Source organism: Paraphaeosphaeria sporulosa (genome assembly GCF_001642045.1).
Source record: "Paraphaeosphaeria sporulosa strain AP3s5-JAC2a unplaced genomic scaffold CC84scaffold_9, whole genome shotgun sequence".
NCBI classification, from domain to species: domain Eukaryota; kingdom Fungi; phylum Ascomycota; class Dothideomycetes; order Pleosporales; family Didymosphaeriaceae; genus Paraphaeosphaeria; species Paraphaeosphaeria sporulosa.
Window position 1 is genome coordinate 1,411,923 of NW_017253368.1, and position 18,826 is coordinate 1,430,748.

The window sequence follows — 18,826 nt, forward strand, 5'->3', positions numbered from 1 at the left end:
ATGGTCGACTACGGTAAGGGCAGTGGGCTAACGGCCTGGTACCGATGCCTAGCCAAATAGCGCACAATGTGGAACTGTGCACTCCCATCGTGCACTTCTCGATTCTGCAGCCGGTTACGTTCACAACTTCTCCACTTATCGCAGGTGCTCCGATGCTCTACCAGGCAGGCAGCCCTGGCATAGCGTTGAAAAGGGACGCGATGCTCAGAGTACCAGCCCTGGTCCTGGCCAATACTGGTGGCGACTCAGTTCACGTTAGCGAGCGCTCGGATGGGGAAGCATGGCCAGAGCCGCCAGCTGCAGTGGACGGCTTCAGCAACGAACCTATGCGCCGATCCCTGGGAGGTTGGCTCCACCGGCGCGGCTCTGGGATACCAGGTGTGACACCGTGGGTACTGCTGTGTCACCGGTCTCGTGTCCCGGTGTACACTATCGGCGTGTCACAGCCGCACCGCAGCAGTCATTTCTGCTCCGAATTTTCACTCACAAGACGTGCAGGTGCTCTGCATCAGCTGATGAAAATGACTCTCGAATTACCAGAGCTCAGCTTGCGATGTAATGGAGGCGATTCCCTGACGCCACGCAAACCGGTCGGCTGAGGACGCTTGCGGCGCCAGAGAAGGCTTACCTTTTGAGCTCGCCGTACAAGGATGTCCATTGGCAGTCCGTCATCCTTTCCTCTTCAAGTGGGCGTCAATCGATGGCTGCTCGCAGCTACCCCTGTTCAAGCCGCATCCTGCGTGTTCCTCATGCGGGCAGTAATCGGGGAGGCGAGGCACGGCTTCCGCGATGTAGTCTGTGAACTGGCTTCACTCGTATGCATGGAGAACCGCGACAAGGTGGCCAGCCGGAACTGGATGCGCCCACTGCCGTCGACATGCTCACCAATCGGAAGCGCAGATCGGCTAGGCAGGTGAATGTCCATTTCCTCGCTACCTCAGCCACTTACCACTAGGAGCACGCCATGCCTGTCGAGTGTACCTCGACCGCGAAAACGGGACCAGGGGGTCCTGTCTGAACTCAGTGAACTGTGGATCTCCCCCAATGCACAGCTTCTCGACCGTGCGCGCGTCCGATGCCTTCCATAGTTTGCACGCGACTCTCGCGGTGGGCTAGGAAAATACGCCTCCTCTAGGCCGTCACTTGCGACACACCACGTTCGTATGGCCTTTCGGAAGCACGCCAAGAGCTCAGTTGCCTAGGGCAGCTGTGTTATGCGATCTCCGCTTGCTGGTGGGGAAACTGGGTTCGATTTCTGCATTCAATGTTGTTCGTACGTTTGGCTAGGCCCACCGTGCCCCTGTCTGCTGTCATCGTGGCCTTAGATGTCATAGTGGTGCAGCTTGTCGTACAGCCATAACAGCATCTAGTGCCATCTACGCCTGCACCATAAAGCCAACAGCCCTGTCTCCACCCGCCTTTTGGTCGCTCGTTCCTGAACTATCTGCTTTCCTGTTCTTAGCTTCTTGATAGTCTCTTCTTGCTTGGTTTCCCTGTCCATACCTTCTTCCACGTTTGACCTGAGGACGATCATCATGACGAAACCACAAGAATCCATACCACCGGTGCGTATCTCCCGAGTTTCTTGGTGGTGCGTTGCACTAACTCCATGCACAGGCAGCAGATATTCTTGGGGTGAGATACGCCTTTATCTACAACGAGCGCGTTGACACTGACAACCCTTTTTGTGATTCTAGACCATCGGGACAGGTTGGTGATTCTCCTCGGAACACGATTGAATGTAGGCTAATGTTCCGAAGTGTAAGCCAGTATCGACGACACCTGCGAAACTCTGACACTGACAACTCCTTGCCTGTTCCAGTTGCTGGTGTGTTCAAGTAAGTGTCGAGCCTCCGATTACGACAGTCGTGCAAGACTAACTCATCATAGATACTTCCACAGTAAGATTACACACCGGGTGCCTGAACAAAGGCTCATAAACCGTAGAATATGGCACAACTGGCGTCGGAAGAACACCGACGGGCTACCCGGTACTATGTTGATGCTGTGGGCTTCATGTACGCCATCATACCCTATGGTCTTGCAACAACGAGTTGATTATAATAGGCGCTGTACCGTTTGGGGTCTATGCCATAGTCCAGGCAAGTTTGTCCACACTCCACAGCATCGTGTGTGCTGACAGATGCTAGAAATTCAGTCTGGCACTTCAACTACAACCGCAGTGTTTCGGCGGTCTCACCCTTATTGCATGGGGCCAGACTCTCTACTATGGAAAGTGAGTAGCTCACTTTCACGTGCCAAGTTCGAGTTCCTGACAGGGCACAGCAAATGGAGAGCATGGACTGCAACGGTAGCTACTGTGGGCATGATGGTTGCTTTCGCTGCATCAGAAGCAATTCTTATCCTTACGCTCCGCGTACGTTCCGATCCTTCGAATCATCCAATGGTTTCCATATTGACGATCGAAGATACCGTACTACAAAGGAGTCGAATGGCCTATGATGATGATGGCTATCCTGGCTTCGGTCATGCAATGCTTGGGTCTAGTCATGCCGTACTTCGAGCTGGCCAAACGACAAGGTCGCGTAATTGGTATTGGTACGATATCTGTATCTCCTACCTGGAACTTGGCTTACAAGTGTAGACTTCTGGTTCCTTCTAATTGATTATTCGGGCGCCTTCTTCTCCCTAATGGCACTGGTAGCACAGCATACCTTCGATGCGCTCGGTGGATCCATGTACATAGTTGCGTGAGTGGCTTTTCAGCATCTTCGAAGAGCATACTGACAGTCCCAGCATGACACTCGAAACGGGAATCGTTGCGTCCCAGGCTATATGGCTCTGGCGCGTACGACACATTCGGCACGAAGCAAAGAAGCTAGGCATGACATACGACGAATACGTTGATGCGAATCCGTCGAAGAAGCTGTCCCGGAAAGCATCCCTGGAAACAGTCGCCGACGTGGAGGCAGCCCACCCCGAGGAACCAGCCGTCCCGAAGAAGTGCCTCCCTAGGACACAAGAGAAGGTCTCCACTGAGGAGCCCACGAATACGAAAACCAACAGTGCTCAATTGCATGAACAGACCCTGGGAGCACCCGAAAAAGCGGTCACCGCGAGCAGATGACAAAATTTTCCGGACGTTCTATTCAATGAGCTCCATCGTGCTTGCTCCTGCATCTGCATCTGCCTCTGGCTGCAGTACGCAGGCTCTCATAGCATGCCGAGTCGACTTCTACCAGCCGTGCTGACATCGATCGGCCGCATACTACACTTAGTCCATTCTGCAAGCCATCTTCTTTTCGGCCGTTAACGAGAAGCATCTCGCTCTCGGTCATTTCTTGACAAAAAGTACTGAAATACTAAGCGTTCTCTTCACTATGTTGTAACAACAGACAGCTTTACTTTCTAAGACCTCCTCTTTCCAAAAGCGACGAAAATTCAATTTCACTCACATTTGCGATACGGTCCATTGCACGGCAGTCTTCTTCACTTCCTTTGCGGATCGTGGCGTTGGATGGGATTTCACATCGGCTCTTGGCCACGTTGATGACATTGCGCTACGGACAAGGTGCTTACTTGGACACATGGGTGTTCTGGGGTTGATGTTGGTTTTCAAGGCGATCGCAGTGGGGTTTGGCATCTGGGCTTTTGCTACACAAAACGGGTGGCTTTTCTCTGTCCTGTTCTATACCTGGGTGCTCTAGCGCATCTCGCTCTCCAATCTACATTTCCCATTTCAGGGTCTCGGGTGCCTGTGATGAATGCAGGTGAGCGTTGTTCTCGCAATGCCATTGATCAATGGCGAGTGCGGTGGTTCGGGCGCGTGGGAGAGTCGCAGCGGGGCACTACCGCAACGCGCAGGCGATACGAAGCAAGCTGCCTCGTCCCGAAGCGCGGCTGCAGAAGACCGCAGAAGACCAGACCCATACCGCGGCCTCTGGCATCGTCCGATCCCGTGCCTGACGCTTGCGCACCCTGCAGCCGTTCCTTGTTGTCTTGACCTCGGACCCCACGACGCTTCACGACTCAGCGCAGCACAGCACTGCACCGCACAGCACAGCACACGTCGCTCGCTCGGTCTCACCGCATCGCGCCTGCAGACAGACTACTTCCTTCGTCTGCTCTCTCCCCCACACCAGGCGTCCCGTGCGAGTGCAGTATCTGAGGGGTACACTTTGCCTCTGCCTTGGTAAGGATTCGAAGCGGGCCGCGGGCATAGCGCGCTTCCTCGCCTGCATCGGTCCGTCAGCCAGCACCGCTCAACCAGAAAATGGCAACAGGACTCCCATCCCCGCCCTTCTACGATGTCCCGAATCTGAACAATTTACGGGACGCGGCGCTTGCGTGTGGCGGGCTGAAGACGCAGGACGGGAAGAGCGTTCGGCCTGGAGTGCTGTTTCGCAGTGCCGAGGTTAGCAAGGTTGATGGGGAGGGGTGGAGGAGGGTCAATGAGATTGGGGTGAGTTTGGCGTGTGTTGCGGCCGTCTTCGGTCATGGAGGAAGTGGGCTGGAGGAGATTGTGTAGAAGCGCCGCTGTTTATTGTGTCGGTATATTGACATCCACCAGGTCGCCCATGTCTTCGACCTCCGCAGCAAGCAAGAAGTAGACCGAGGCTGGGCCGGCATCACCAACGAGGAAGGCAAGGACGCAGAAGACGTGGTGCAGGGCTGGGAGGCCACGCTGCACAGCGCGGGCGTGGATAGGACGTGGGTGCCTGTGTTCAAGGAGGCGGATTATAGCCCTGAGAAGCTGGCGGAGCGCTATATGGTATGTCCCCTCCTTGCTTTCCGTGGACAGAGAATTGACCCGGTGAAAACAGAAATACCTCGACAGATCCACCGAAGGCTTCGTCTCCGCCTACCGCGACATCCTCACCGACGGCGGCCCCGCCTTCCAGACCATCTTGCTGTATCTTGCCAATCTCTCCCCATCCAGTGCAGAGCCCGAGCCAAAGGCCATAGGCGCCCTCATCCACTGCACCGCCGGCAAAGACCGCACCGGCATCTTCTTCGGCCTGCTCCTCAGCTTCCTCGGCGTCCCCGACGCCCAGATCGCTGACGAGTACCAACTCACCGAGCCCGGTCTGTCGCACATTTACGACACGGTCCTGCCGAGGTTGATGGCGAGTCCGGCGTTTGAGCGGTATCGGCGAGAGCATTTGGCTGGGCAGGGGGAGGACGAAGGCAGGAAGGCAGCGCTAAGAATGTTGGGCGCGAAGAAGGAGAGTATGCTGGGTGCATTGGAGATGTTGAGGGGAAAGTGGGGAAGTGAGGAAAGTTACATGAGGGGGGTTTGTGGGCTGGGGGATGAGGAGTTGATGGCGCTGAGGAGGAATTTGCTTGTTGATGCGTGACTCGAGGTGCTAGCATAGACGGGTGGGATTGCATTGAACCTAGACGCAGAATTCTGCCGTGGAGACTGAAGTACTGGCTGGACTTTGTAGCTCCCGTCAAGACTGCAAAGTGAGCATAATGTGTTACTACAGGGTTTTCAGTACACTTGCCGATGAAATGAAGACCGTTTTCTCTGCTACTACTCCACACTGTCCTCACAATCCGTCCTCCGCCCCAAAACCCCCCACTCCTTCCTTCCCTTTCCCTTTCCCTGCGCAAAACCAACCTTCTTTGGCGCCCTCCATTCCCCGCCCCTCCACCCATCGTCCTGGTCCTCCCCCGCAAGTAAAACGGCACGCATGTCCACCGCCTTGGGCGGGTAGTCTTCTTCTTCTTCATCTTCTGCTTCGGAGATCAGCTCGTTGACCCATTCGAAGGTGCCGTTCGAAGGGATGGAGTGTGCGTCGTCGATGTCCATGTCCATTTCATCGAAGTCGCTCAGTAGGTCGTCGACCCAGTCGAAGGTGTGGCTGGACTCGGCAGTGGATATGGGCGATCGCGGACGAATTTGGTCGTCGTTCTGGGGGCTGTCTGCGTCGTTGGCGTCCTCGACTCGCGGTTCATTGCTAGTGGCTCGCTGTTGGTGAGAGGGGCTTGTCTCGTCATCGTTGACTCCAATGTTGTCATTGTCTCTGCTCTCGTCCATATCTTCGCCGTCGCCACCATCTCCCTCATCTCCGTCCTCATCCTCCTCCTCTTCTTCTTCATCGTCATCCCTAATTTTCTCCCCGTTTGAATCGATATCACCCGTATCATCTGTTCCCTAGACAGTGTCAGTCCACCCCGATCAAACCTAGTGCGTCAGACTTGCCTGCGAAAAGTGATATGTCCCGTCAATAAAATCTTTGAACCAGACCTTGAGCTCGAACCCGTCTTTATACCATTCCCGCGTGTGCTCAGTCCAACATCCCCACTGGAAGTGCATGTACTTGAGCTGGTACTGTATCGCGCGGCACTGATCCGTACACATGATCTCGACCTTCTCGATATCCGGGCAGGATGTTCGCTTGATGGCTTTCCAGGCTTCGACTTCAGCATCGTCTTGGACGTCGCGGCAGTCGCACAAATACAAGTGGGTGATGTTGGGTGGCAGATGCTCATACCGCATGCGGCGATACTCGATTTTGAGCATTTTGACGCGGGAGAATCCGAGGAAAGAAGGGTACGCTGGGAGTCTTTGTACGGGGCTGTAATCGTTCATTTTTTCGAAGACGTTGATGCAGTTGAGCGACAGCTCTTCCAGGGAGGCTTTATGCAGGGACAGCACAGCATGTAGAGCCTCGACGTCGAGCTCTTTGCGCCAGAAACGTCGGCGTTTCTCATAGTCGATATCGCTCCAGGTTTTGAAATTGAACTTGACCAGGCGGCGACAGGATCTGATGATGCGCTGTAAAATCTCGTTTGTCATAGGGCAGCTGCGGATGCAGAGGTCTTCGATGCCCATTGTTCCTTCGGTAACGTGCCACTGTGCGCTTTCTCGGTCTTCTTGCTTTCGGAAGATCCCGGCTATGTCGAAGTTTTTCAGGTGCAGCTTCTTGAGTTGTGGCAAAGAGACGATCAGCCGCATGATCATATCGAACTTCGCCGGCTCACTGTTGAAGCCAGTCGGGCCACACAGCACCAGCTCTTTCACGTTTGCAAGATATTGTGCTGACTCGGGACCAAAACCTAGAGACGGGTTCCTCAGGCCGTACCGGGCACCAACTCTCAATCTCAGCAGCTCCAGCCGCGGGAGAATAGATAGGATTGCTTCGACATGCGGGAACACTTGAATCGTTTTGTTTTCTCCCCACATGCCGCGTTTCTTGTTCGAGCTAAAGTACTGCGGCGCCGCACTCCGCAAGCCACCAAGGTCAAAGTCCGGCGAGACAAAACATCCTGTATTTTCTGCGAGATCGTCATCAGCTTCGAGATCGAGCTGCAATTCTTTAACGCTCTTCCTCAGCTCTGGTCGCCGCGCCAGCGTATCTGCAAAGCGGAGGAGCTTGTGACCAACTTCTTTCTCTGACCAGTTCTCCTTGCGGTTGAAGATGAAATGGCGGTATATCATGGGTTGAGCAATGTTGCATATTGCTTTGCAAGTATGACAGAGCGCCTTGAGGTCGGCGAGCGGGCGATAATCTAGGGCGATATGCTCAAAGATTTCTTGGAGCGTTTCAGCGGGCAGATGGAGAAGTTGCGCCATGTTTGTTGAGAAACTCTATGGGTGGGAATTGACAGAGGTGTGCAAGCTGATATGTGTCAATTGGTACACATCGCCGTGCCGCACTACTGCCTATTTGCTCTAGGCAGCTAGACTCTCGTACGAATGCGGTTGTACCGTAGCGTGGCACCTGCAATTTATCAGCTATCTATAGAAACTGTTTGGCTGGAAGAAATCAAGCCTGGTCACCACAGTTAGGTATGAAAGGGTTTTGGCGAAGGTGGCGCTTCCAGCCCCCGTGCTTTTCCGCCAATGAATGTGGCTGTGCCGGCCCATCATCTCCACTGCACTCGTAGTCCCGCCTTGCGATTTCATTACCTAGGTAGAGTATAACACTTGTGACCAAGAAAAGAATAATAAAGCTCGCGAATGCAATATTGACTCGGAGTCACAGCCGGAATCGGTCTCCGATAACATCTTTAATTGCTGTGCATCTGTCAAGTCTTGTCCATGCGATCCCTCAAGAAGCTAACTCTATATCACTTTTCGTGGCGTAAACAACTTACTGGAACAAACTTGTGCCCAATGAAAACTTCATAAACCCTACTTTGCAATTCTTCATTACTCGAACGCAACGCATGAGATACCCAAATTCATCTACAGCTTCACGAAAAGCATATTTGGTCTATATTACGTAAGGACGCGTTTCTATGAAAGCGCAACAATGGCTCAATGTTTGAGAATGCTTGCGCAAAGATGTGAAGAGGGTGGCTGGGAAGATAGTGACCCAGGTCGTTGAAACGGAGGCCCTTATCGAGCGCTGAGATGGAATCTAGCTCGGCCTGCGAAAGGTCGAAGCTGGTAGCATCGAGGTTCTGAGCAAGGGGGCTTTGATTTTTTGACTTGAGCATGACGGCGATGTTCCTATGCACAGTTATTTGCTGGTGCACGAAAAAAGCAATGGATTTCTACCGCTGTGTTGACCATCGAAGGAGCACCTGCGCTGGGGTCTTGTTGTGCTTGCTCGCGATGCTCTTTACTGACTTCGCATCAACCAGCGACCAACATCGTTTGTGCTCTGCCTAAACGCCGGCGGCAGCTCGAGAAAGCGTTGGGGACCAAACGAAGAATATGCAGTGATGGCAATGTTGTGTGTCTGAGCCATGCGAACAAGTTCCTCCTGGACAAGATACGAGTGGTGTTCGATTTGGAGCGAGTAAATTGGGTGCTTTACGTACGTCTGGACTTCATAAAGAAACTGAGCCTGGAAATTCGACATACCTATGGACTTGGCGATGCCCTTGTCCACAGCTGCTTCAAGTTGCTCCCAAGTCTAGCGGATGCAGACCTTAGTAGACTTAACGGTCTTTCCATCCTCCATACGCCAGCCCTTTGGTTCAAGATCAGTTGTTCTTGGTATGCAAAAGGCCGGGTTCACTCACAGGATATCACTTCACCTCTAGGCCGACGTACTCAAGTGCGACCGGGAAGTGCATACGGAAAATACCAATGTATCAAGACCCCATGCCTCATTCTGTGCCGTCATCATCGGGAGCGCATACTCCTCGCTGTGGTAGCTGCTAGGCGTACCGTCAGCGTAAAGATCACTGGCAAAGGCTCTTGGTAAAAATAGTAGCAAAATGTTACGTACTTCCATGGCTTGGTGATGACGAGGATGTCTTCACGATTGACTAGTCTGTCCTTGATAGCACGGTGGATACCCTCGCCTGCTTCTTTCTCATTCTGGTAGTCGTATGCACCGTCAAAGATTCGGTAGCCGAACTTGATTGCCTGACGCGTGTTGGTAGCCACTTGCGGGCTTGAAAAAAGTGCCTATGGTGTCTCACATTGTACACAGTGCCAGCAGCAGTAACCTTGGGAACCTTCCGTAGTCCGAACCCCATGGAGGCATCTCATGGCCAGAGGCGAGCTGAATTCTGGACATGCTTGAAGAAGTCGTTTGTCGGAAGACTCGTAAAGGCTATTCAGGTTCGGAAGTAGAACATAACGAGGAGAAATTTTGGTTTCAGGGAAACCAGAAGAGAGTTCCCATGGCATTTGGGGAGACTCTGCATAGCACTGCTAGCTTTCATTGGCGGACTCCTAACATTACCCGATTAGGTCATGCTCTGGAATGGAGGCTGATACGTCCAATTAGAACACCACTTGGTCTTTGCAAAGATCATACCGGTGCGCGATGAATCAAATTCACTTTCGGCCTCAGGACATAGGTACTTTCCTTCAGGCAATCTGATGCAGAAGTCGAGGTTCCAAAATTGACCCCGCATTCTGTGGCGGTTCCCCCTTGTTGAAGCTCCGAAGTCATGCCGGTAGCGGCTATGATTTCCCCAGACAGAAGAGTGAGCACTCATCATTCATAGCCTTGAAGCGACTACGATAACCACCAGGCTGTCGGCCCATAGCCACATGGACATCGCGGGACAGACGGAGGAGCCTACGGACGCTTCAGCGAAGTCCCGCCAGAAGAGATCTCGCACGGGCTGCTTGACCTGCCGTACGCGCCGCCGCAAATGTAAGTAATGTCGCAGAGATTAAGTACTATTTGGCTGATGTAAAGAAGGCGACGAGGGTAAGCCAAGATGCCAAAATTGCATATTAAAGGGGTTCGAGTGTAAATACGCAGCTGCATTCCAGATACTAGGAAAGCATAATTTTACCCCAGAAGTGCCGACCAAAGCAGGCTATAAGGAAGTGCAGGTCAGTCAACCCGCGGTTATGCACAGCGCTTGCGCCATCCATGAGCTGGTGACCTATATTTTAAACTGACCACCAGAAGTTCGTCTCGCAACACGAAGAGAACACTGGTCCGAAAGAAACCGAACAAACCGGGGGAGAATCAAACCCCAAGGATCCCGTGAGTACGCAACCCCGGCAATCACAAAAGCCGCAGAACGATCGGAGCACAACTGCTTCGCAAGTCACTCCAATTCAAAGCCCATCCGCGGAACGTTATGAGTACGCCTTGCATGGCCTACTAGCACTCGGAAGCGGGAATAATGGAGGGGATGCTACTGGGGTATCTGAAGTCGACTCTGCGAGGATGCACTTTACCGAGCCAGGCCATGCAGTGCTACCCAATCGAAATAGCGTCGCCATTGATCATTTCCACACAGAGCCGGCCTCGATTGTTGTTGGAGAATACCAAGAGAGCCCGAGCTTGCGATCTTGGCCTTCCGTGAGCGCAATCCCTTCCATTGAGGCTCCCCAGATGACAGATGAGCGTATTCTGGAGTATTTCACACACTATCGATACAAGATTGCGCCCTGGGTAAGTCTAAACCCCACCTGGTTGCGTATATCTAGGCAATGCTGAGTACTCAAATTTGGCACTGAGATATCGCCGTTCGTAAAATTAGCTGACTGATCCTCTGTTTAGTTGGATATTTGCGATATGAAGCAATGCTTCGGCTGCGAGGTGCTCCAATTGTCCAACACATCATCACCAATCCAGCTTGAAATATTGGCTCTTGCAGAAGCTTCTATTGGTGCTCGTCAAAAGTTACAGGGTGTTTCAGGGAACATGCTCACGCCCATAAAAAGATCAAAGGACCCACCTGGAGACAAAATACAGGAAGCTTTGTTAGACGCCTTTGTGACAGTGAAGGCCGTGGTCACGAGTCTGTCAGAGTTCTGGAATGACCAGAATAGCGTCTGGGATACACAACACGCGCTCGAACCGCTGCTATTTGAAATTAACCGAGACCCAAGTGGGAAGAATGGGCCTTTGGCGCCTGCAACCTTTTGGTTGATCGCAAAACTTCGTAAGTGCTACATCAGCTTTGCAGCATTCAGGCAGAACCCCTGTGTCAAGCTTCGATTGATATATGCCGCACTTTAATCCCCAATGTGTACGATATAGAGGGTATTGCGAGGCCGATCTTCGGACCTTCGGCCGCTGTGGACATTGTTCCGAGTTGGACCGAAGAGTCGCTTCGCGCTCGATCGCTCCTAGATTCCTTTTAGTCATGATCCGGCTCAACGTCCATTAATAAACTGACTATTGTCTGCAGAATTGAGTGTAGCCCTGATGAGCCATGGTACAGTGAGGATACCTCTACCAACCGCATCTATCTCGGCTTCGGAATATGTTTCTGCCGGAGATGCGGAACGCGTGGCCCGATATGCTCACGACGCTGTAGCTTTGTGCATCGATGCAACAGTTTTTAGTCGCGGAGATGAAGATAGATGGTTGCAGCAGCAGTATGGGCTGAATCGTGTTGAATTGTGGAAGACTCTGGTCGCCGGGTTCGAACGTTGGTATAAACACAGACCCCTCGATTTTCAGCCCATCATCGAACTGTACCCAAGGGACGCTCCCACTTCCGAAGATGGATTTCCAACGCTCGTATTCTCTAGTGGAGCAACTGTGCTGGCTAATCAGCTCTACCACACCGGCATGCTGCTTCTACTGCAGAACAAGCCGCGATTCATGGATCGACCGCATTCTCAGTCTCCCTCCATGTCCGCTCTTTGGCACGCTCATCGAGTTTGCGGGATCTCTCTCAGTAACGATCGCTGGGATTGTTGGGATCCAAGTCTTGTAGCCTCATTTCTCGTAGCTGCGAAGACGGTCACTCATCAGAGCCAGCACAAGGCAATCTTGAGCACGTTAGAGAATGTCCAGCAGCTTACAGGATGGAACATCTCGCAACATGTGGAACAACTCGCAGTCGAATGGCAGCAGGCAAATGGCTGGTGAGCAGCGGACCGTCGTGGCTACAGTACTTGTACAGAATTCTGGGTACAATCGGCCTGTGTATAAGCCACCCTGGGGTGCCACATCATAGCCAGACTTCTTTCCAGATGCTGTATCATCGACCGGCAACCCTGATTATACAACGCCTCGAGTCTTGTGCCCATAGAATTGCTCAAGATCTCGAGCACGCCAGCAAGCTGTCCACCCTGTCAAGGCCTCAATATGGCGGATAGTTTTGACGACTAGTGTCTGTTCAGAGCTATGACTTAGAAGGCGACCCGCGATCCAGAGTGGCTGAATGGCGTTGTTGAGGCATCCTTCATGAGGATTTGCTAGAGAGATGCCACATATCCGTTTGGCGTGCCAGAGAATGGAAGTAGTGGGCGAGGGTACCAACAATGCTTTGTTCTTCGGGCTTGCAGACAACAGAAGCACACATGCAGTGTGGTAAAGCTGGTTTGAAGATATAGCTGCCCAGTGGGCGAAGAATTCTTTCGGAAATGGGAGGGAAGCGGTAGTGAAAACCGGCGAAATCTCTCTTGGCCGATTGGCGCTCCAACGGCTGAGCTGATCCCATAGTTTGAACCATCTATCAGAGAAGCTTTCTGTGTTGCAGCCATTGTCTTCGCCGAGCTCGACGAATCTGTTACGCTCAGAGATGAGTTCGCATGCCTTTGCGCACAAGTACACTGCGTAGTTTGCGTACATGTCTGCGGAAGATGCGTTGCAAAACATTGACTCAGCGAGTTCTTCCGAGACGTTCGGAGGCAGCCATTTCTTAGGTTTGAGCAAGGTGCTTTCGGCGCCATCTGAGATGAGAGCACCACACACGTCCATCCTTGCATAGCACCAGAACACAGCCTGGAGAACATCTCCGCTGAACCCATTGACGCCGAATGCGTCGAACACGGCTGCGCAGCCTTCTAGATGGCTTCGCCAATCTTGCGCGCTTGCCGAGAACATTTCTAGACAGCATAGGACGACACATGCAGCAATGACGTGAGTGTCTCTGGCCTGGAGCAATGGGGTGAGAAGCCGAATCGCCTCCTGGTATAACTCGAGGCTATCGAACGACGATTGTGTTTTTTCTTTCCGTTCTAGTTGGCGAGCCCCAATGGCTAGTATAGCAAATAGAAGTGGGCATGATTCTTTGGCCAACGCAGGCAGTTGGATGGCAAAGGCGCGGTTGCTGTCGAACATATCCAGCCAGGCTAGCGGTACAGACGCAGTCAGTGTGACGGATTGAATCTCAGTTTGAGATATACGTACGCGCTACTGCAGAGATATAATTTTTCAGATACTGGACCCGTCTACCTTTGGCCAGAATTTGCTTGACGCTGAAGTTAAATGACGGTTCGCCACTGATATCGTCATCCTCGACAGGAGTACCCGCACGTGTTGGCGCTGCAGAGCGGGCGGTGGTGAATAACAGTTCGCGTAGTTCTTCTTGTGATGCCAGATAAATGGGATCGTGCGCGAACTCATCGATACCCCAGCTTGTTGCAGGCGACAGAAATGGGTCGATGTTCTCCAGTCCATGGAATTGGCTTTCGGTAGTTGGAGTGGGCAAGAACGTAGCCATGAACTCGTCCGGCGCAGACTCATCGGCAGTCCGTCTTCGCTTTTCCGGACGCTCCTCTGCCATGCTGTTCGGACACAAAGGGCATGTTGCGAAAACAGAAATGCTGGGGAAGATGCAGGGGATCCAACGGGTGGGGAAATACACCTGCATTTGGAATTTAGCGAGCCACGTGATCTATCACGCCCTAAGATCTAGGCCGCCCCAGCCCTTGGCTCTTCGCTTCGCTGTCACGTCGCTCGATCATGCCATCTCAACATCCATCAGCAGCATAAAATGGGTGCTGATCACTTTAACAATATGATTCGTGACTATTCATTAACATATGTTCTAGATACATGCACGGCCCAGGAAATTGAACGCCCAGAAATGCCACAATACTCTACTCTGGACAAGTTGCTTCATAGCTCAACAAACTCCTGGCGTAGGATGTCATCAGCCTTGATGTTATTGAGATATTCGCTAATCTTGGCCGTCATAGTGCCAACCTCAAAACCAAAGAACTTATAGGCTGCCTTGCCCGGTAGGCTGTGACCAAAACGTTTCACACAGATCGCAGCATTAGCGTATCGCTCCCATCCGTTAGGCGCATACGGCTCGATGACAACGGCAGGAACACGGTGCTTCCTCAATGTTTTCCGTTTGTACTCGAGCGACTGAGCTTCGAATAGTCTCCAGCAAGGGAAGCTGATCAAGCGTGCCTTAATTCCTTTACTCTTGAGCTCCTTCGCCACGTCAACGGCAAAGCAAAGCTCCGCACCTACGCCAATGAGTGTGACATCAGCGTCTTCAACTTCTTCCAGAACGTATGCACCCTTCGATACACCGTCTCGCCTTGTCTGAGGCAGTTGTGGCAGCGTGTGGCGGGAAGTAGAAATAATGGTCGATGTGTGCTTCGCCTCGATGGCCGTTATCCACGCACCGGCTGTCTCTTCACTGTCACCTGGTCGAATGTAGAGGAGGTTAGGCATAGCTCTGTAGAGATTGGCCAACTCGATCGGTTGATGGGTTGGGCCATCTTCACCCATTCCGATTGAATCGTGCGTGGCTGCGTGGATGACCTGCAAGTGTTGTAACGCTCCCATACGGACTGCTGGGGCAGCATACAAGTAGAACATGAAGAACGAGGAGGTAATTGGAACAAATGTGTTGGGGGCGAATGCAGCTAATCCATTGCTGATTGCCGCCATAGCATGTTCGCGCACGCCATAGTGGATGTATCGGCCGCTGTAGTTGCCCGTGATGCCGCACGTGGTTTTCAAGTCGGGCTGCGTTATGTTAGTCTGCATACCACCTGCGGTTTAACAATAATACCACTTACGTGTTGAAAATCAACCTTGCCCTTCCATATCATGTTAACGGAAGGCGAAAGATCAGCTGTGCCAACCATGAAGTTGTTACAAGCTTGAGCAATGGGATTGAAGACGAGCCCAGAGGACGCTCGGGTAGCAGTGGCCTTTTCTGGGAAAGCTTCCTTAGCCGGAATCAGCTCCTTCCAATTCTCTGGCAGGCGACCCTCGACACGCCTGCGGAAGTCTGCGGCGAGTTCAGGGTACTTCTCTTCGTACGCTTGCACCTTCTTCTCCCAGGATCGGACAAACTCCTCTCCCCTTGCCGGGAGATCTTCGAAGAAGTTTCGCACTTCCTCGCCGACAACGAAGGAACTCTGAGGATCAAAGCCGTACATCTTCTTCATGTTTGCAACATCGTCTTCACCGAAAGCGGCGCCGTGTGCTACTGCGTTGCCGGCAACAGCGCTGCCGAGGCCAATGACGGTCCGAACGTTGATGAAAGTCGGCTTATCGGTCGCTGCTCGCGCCTTGTTCAATGCTTCTACCAGGCCCTCAATATCGAAGCAGCCGTCCTCAATATCAATTACATCCCAGCCGCAAGCCCTCATCTTGGCGTTCACGTCTTCTGTGTTGGTCAAATCAACACTCCCATCGCAGGTGATCTGGTTGTTGTCGTAGATGATGGTCAGATTGTTCAACTTTAGGTGACCTGCGAAAGAAATCGCCTCGAGCGCAACTCCTTCTTGTAAGCAAGCATCGCCAATCATACACCAGGTGTGGTTTGAAACTACATCGAAGTCGGGCTTGTTGTAGGTAGCCTGGAGATTCTTCGTTGCCATCGCGAGGCCAACAGCGTTGGCAACCCCTTGACCAAGCGGTCCGGTTGTGACTTCGATACCTTCGTGTTCGATCTCTGGGTGCCCGGGGCACAGGGCATCGATGCGATCCGAGTGATAGGACTTCAGCTGCTCGAACGTCATGGCTTTATAGCCTGTGAGGTGCAGGAATGTGTATTGGAACAAACATGTGTGGCCTTTCCGTCATTAGCACTTTCAACTGTCCTTTTCATGTGAGATTTTCTTACCGTTTGACAACACAAATCGATCACGATTGAAATATGTGGGCGTATGAGGTGCGTAGCGCATGACATATTTCCACAACGCAACACCAATCGCTGCCATACCGATCGCACCGCTGCTGAAAGTCAGCGTCGTCCTTATTTTGTCCACACTGGTTACAAGACAGCCTTGAGCCCTTCGAAACAGTGCACGAGTTTGGTCTGCACCCAATGCGATGCAAATTCTGGTAAATGCACATACCCAGGGTGTCCTCCTTTGAATTGCTGACATAGATCGGCGATTAACAAGCGAAACGTTTTCAGTACAATGTCTTGTTCTTTGGACAGCTTTTGGACAGAAGATTTCTCAAGCTGCTCTTCTTTCTTTAACGCTACGGTCACATTTTGGCCATACTCAGTCTGGCTCTTGCCATTGACCTGCGGAGCTCCGTCGGCAAGATGCATTGTTCGGTCTTCGTAAAGAAGTGGACGTTCAAAGCGAGTAAAAATTGAGAAGAGAGTCGCAAAGAAAAAAGAGTCTGGAACTGCTTCAGCGGATGTTTACAAGACTTGAATGTCTGTTGGACCCCCTCTGTAATGGAATGACTCTTTCAGGAAATCCCGAGTTTGCGGCTGGATGGGCTGTGCCAAAAGCGGCAGTGTTAGGCGCCGCTCCCCGAAGTGGTAACCGTAGCCACCCTACCGACCAATCATATGGCTTAGGTATGCTCCTCCGATACAGCCTATGCGTTGGTGGGGATCGTCTCCATACCCCGCGGACCGCCACCGTTCTATCGCGGTCCGTTCGTCGAGAGGCGCGACAGTGTGACCTGGCAAAATTTCCACGCGCGTTGACGAACTCTTCTTGCAGATACGTACACGCGTAACACGCGTATTTTCCTTCTTGACCTTTGACTTCATCTCGACTTGATCATATTTCGCGGTCTTTACTCTAGATTCTGAATCACGCCGCACCCTTGCACGCAGGAGCACTATTGAACGGCTATAATGTCCCCCTCCGTTGTAAGTTGTTCCGCAACTTGGCCGTTCTCGAAGACTAATAGGCTACGATAGACGACAACGAACGGCGTCAACGCGAATGGCGTCGTAAAACCTAAAAAGACTACGATCTCGACGCCTTTACCAAATCCTTCGCTACAAGTGACAGCCGATCACAACTTGAAGCAGGTGGAAGCGCCCGTGTATGCTCCAGGCATTGGAGAGGTCCTCCTACACATCAAGGCTACCGGTGTCTGCGGGTATGTCAATACAGTTTTGTCGGTTCATTGGCGCCAGGGTAGATCGACTGACACAGCTCTAGATCGGATATTCACTTCTGGAGACATGGTAGGATAGGATCGTTGGTCGTTGAGGGCGATTGCATATTGGGACACGAGGCTGCAGGAATTGTCCTACAGTGTGGAGAGGGCGTCACCAATCTACAACCAGGTAATGATGCGCTTTTCGGCTAGGAGCCAGTATTGTTGACTGTCGTCTAGGCGATCGCGTAGCTGTCGAGCCCGGTGTTCCTTGCGGCGTATGCTTCCTCTGCATGGACGGTCGCTACAATCTCTGCGAAGACGTTCAATTCGCTGGTGTATACCCCTACGACGGAACCATTCAACGCTACAAGTGTCATCCTGCGAAATGGTGTCACAAGATTCCCGACCACATTTCCTTTTCGGAGGGCGCGCTCCTCGAACCTCTTTCCGTTGTCATGCACGGAATTAATACTGCAGGACTGTCTCTGGGCCGCGGGGCTGTTGTGTGTGGTGCAGGTCCGATTGGACTTATCGCCCTAGCAGCTGCGCGAGCGAGTGGTGCGCATCCGATCGTTATCACAGACCTGGAACCCAGTAGATTGGAGTTTGCGAAGAAGTTCGTGCCTTCAGCTATCACGTATCAGATCCGAAAGAACTTGAGTGCCGAGGAAAACTCGAAAGAGATCAGAAGGCTGTTCAACTTCGAGCACGTAGGCGAGTACGGCGCTCCGGAAGTTGTATTGGAATGTACCGGTGTGGAGAATAGCGTCATCACAGCATGCTACACAGCAAGAAGAGGTGGTACTGTAATGGTCATTGGCGTGGGTCGCGAGATAATGAACAACCTTCCATTCATGCACCTGTCGCTCGCCGAGGTACGTCGCGCGTTGAGTAACAATGGCTACCTTTTATGAAGGGTACTAAAAATGGCAGATTGATCTCAAATTCATCAACCGCTACCGCGATACCTGGCCAGCGGGCCTGCAGTGTCTCGGTGGCGGTATCCTAGACCTCAAGCCCCTCGTCTCGCACACATACCCCTTGGAGCAGGCGCTGGATGCACTGCATACATGTGGAGACTTGAGCAATGGCAGCATCAAAGTACAAATTATTGACGATAAAGAGAACGTGTTTTGAGTTTGAATTATTCCTTGGAAGGATTTATGCCAATACTGCCAGCGGCATTGATATGAGAAGTCCAAGACCATGAATCAGACCTTTCAGCATGTTACTCGAACAATACCACATAGAATTTCACTAGCTTAATCCCCCAAAAAACTTTCTGCAAACCCGACGAATTCGTTGCCAGCGGTTGTCGTTCAATATGTGAAGGAACAGCAGGTTGGAAACTGTGGTTCTCCTGTCTCACTTACACATCATCTATTCATCTCGGTCAAATCAGACTACTAGCCTCGAGA

The 18,826-nt window shown here is 52.2% G+C and overlaps 7 protein-coding genes across 7 annotated transcripts; 4 read left to right on the top strand and 3 right to left on the bottom strand.

Moving 5' to 3' along the window:
• Positions 1 to 1,945: 1,945 nt before the first annotated feature.
• Positions 1,946 to 3,088, top strand: CC84DRAFT_1099045 (uncharacterized protein; the record flags this gene model as incomplete). Its single annotated transcript, XM_018174799.1, has 7 exons — positions 1,946 to 2,018; positions 2,068 to 2,110; positions 2,159 to 2,236; positions 2,287 to 2,377; positions 2,430 to 2,559; positions 2,606 to 2,711; positions 2,758 to 3,088. Coding segments are annotated over 7 exons (852 nt in total), but the record flags the coding sequence as incomplete, so codon positions are not given.
• A 721-nt stretch (positions 3,089 to 3,809) lies between these two features.
• On the top strand, positions 3,810 to 5,481 carry CC84DRAFT_1167450 (uncharacterized protein). Its single transcript, XM_018179181.1, has 3 exons — positions 3,810 to 4,423; positions 4,532 to 4,732; positions 4,785 to 5,481. The coding sequence occupies exons 1-3, from the start codon at positions 4,235 to 4,237 to the stop codon at positions 5,316 to 5,318; spliced, it is 924 nt and encodes a 307-aa protein (XP_018032762.1). The 5' UTR covers positions 3,810 to 4,234; the 3' UTR covers positions 5,319 to 5,481.
• A 2,528-nt stretch (positions 5,482 to 8,009) lies between these two features.
• Positions 8,010 to 9,446, bottom strand: CC84DRAFT_1198538 (Aldo/keto reductase; the record flags this gene model as incomplete). The annotated part of the gene is made up of 8 exons (XM_018181571.1): positions 8,010 to 8,186; positions 8,225 to 8,425; positions 8,474 to 8,540; positions 8,621 to 8,834; positions 8,865 to 8,891; positions 9,009 to 9,081; positions 9,153 to 9,320; positions 9,376 to 9,446. 8 exons carry the CDS (start codon positions 9,444 to 9,446, stop codon positions 8,159 to 8,161), a joined length of 849 nt encoding a protein of 282 aa, XP_018032763.1. The 3' UTR covers positions 8,010 to 8,158.
• Positions 9,447 to 9,815: 369 nt separating this feature from the next.
• CC84DRAFT_1018573 (uncharacterized protein) lies at positions 9,816 to 12,287 on the top strand. The gene is made up of 5 exons (XM_018173371.1): positions 9,816 to 10,034; positions 10,083 to 10,219; positions 10,299 to 10,790; positions 10,899 to 11,283; positions 11,533 to 12,287. The coding sequence occupies exons 1-5, from the start codon at positions 9,929 to 9,931 to the stop codon at positions 12,219 to 12,221; spliced, it is 1,809 nt and encodes a 602-aa protein (XP_018032764.1). The 5' UTR covers positions 9,816 to 9,928; the 3' UTR covers positions 12,222 to 12,287.
• A 66-nt stretch (positions 12,288 to 12,353) lies between these two features.
• CC84DRAFT_1098694 (uncharacterized protein) lies at positions 12,354 to 13,800 on the bottom strand (the record flags this gene model as incomplete). The annotated part of the gene is made up of 2 exons (XM_018174782.1): positions 12,354 to 13,429; positions 13,488 to 13,800. 2 exons carry the CDS (start codon positions 13,798 to 13,800, stop codon positions 12,354 to 12,356), a joined length of 1,389 nt encoding a protein of 462 aa, XP_018032765.1.
• Positions 13,801 to 14,198: 398 nt separating this feature from the next.
• Positions 14,199 to 16,611, bottom strand: CC84DRAFT_1220727 (transketolase; the record flags this gene model as incomplete). The annotated part of the gene is made up of 4 exons (XM_018183194.1): positions 14,199 to 15,065; positions 15,119 to 16,122; positions 16,174 to 16,283; positions 16,409 to 16,611. The coding sequence occupies 4 exons, from the start codon at positions 16,609 to 16,611 to the stop codon at positions 14,199 to 14,201; spliced, it is 2,184 nt and encodes a 727-aa protein (XP_018032766.1).
• A 543-nt stretch (positions 16,612 to 17,154) lies between these two features.
• Positions 17,155 to 18,545, top strand: CC84DRAFT_1189627 (GroES-like protein; the record flags this gene model as incomplete). The annotated part of the gene is made up of 5 exons (XM_018181067.1): positions 17,155 to 17,169; positions 17,221 to 17,405; positions 17,468 to 17,595; positions 17,646 to 18,283; positions 18,342 to 18,545. The coding sequence occupies 5 exons, from the start codon at positions 17,155 to 17,157 to the stop codon at positions 18,543 to 18,545; spliced, it is 1,170 nt and encodes a 389-aa protein (XP_018032767.1).
• Positions 18,546 to 18,826: the final 281 nt, after the last annotated feature.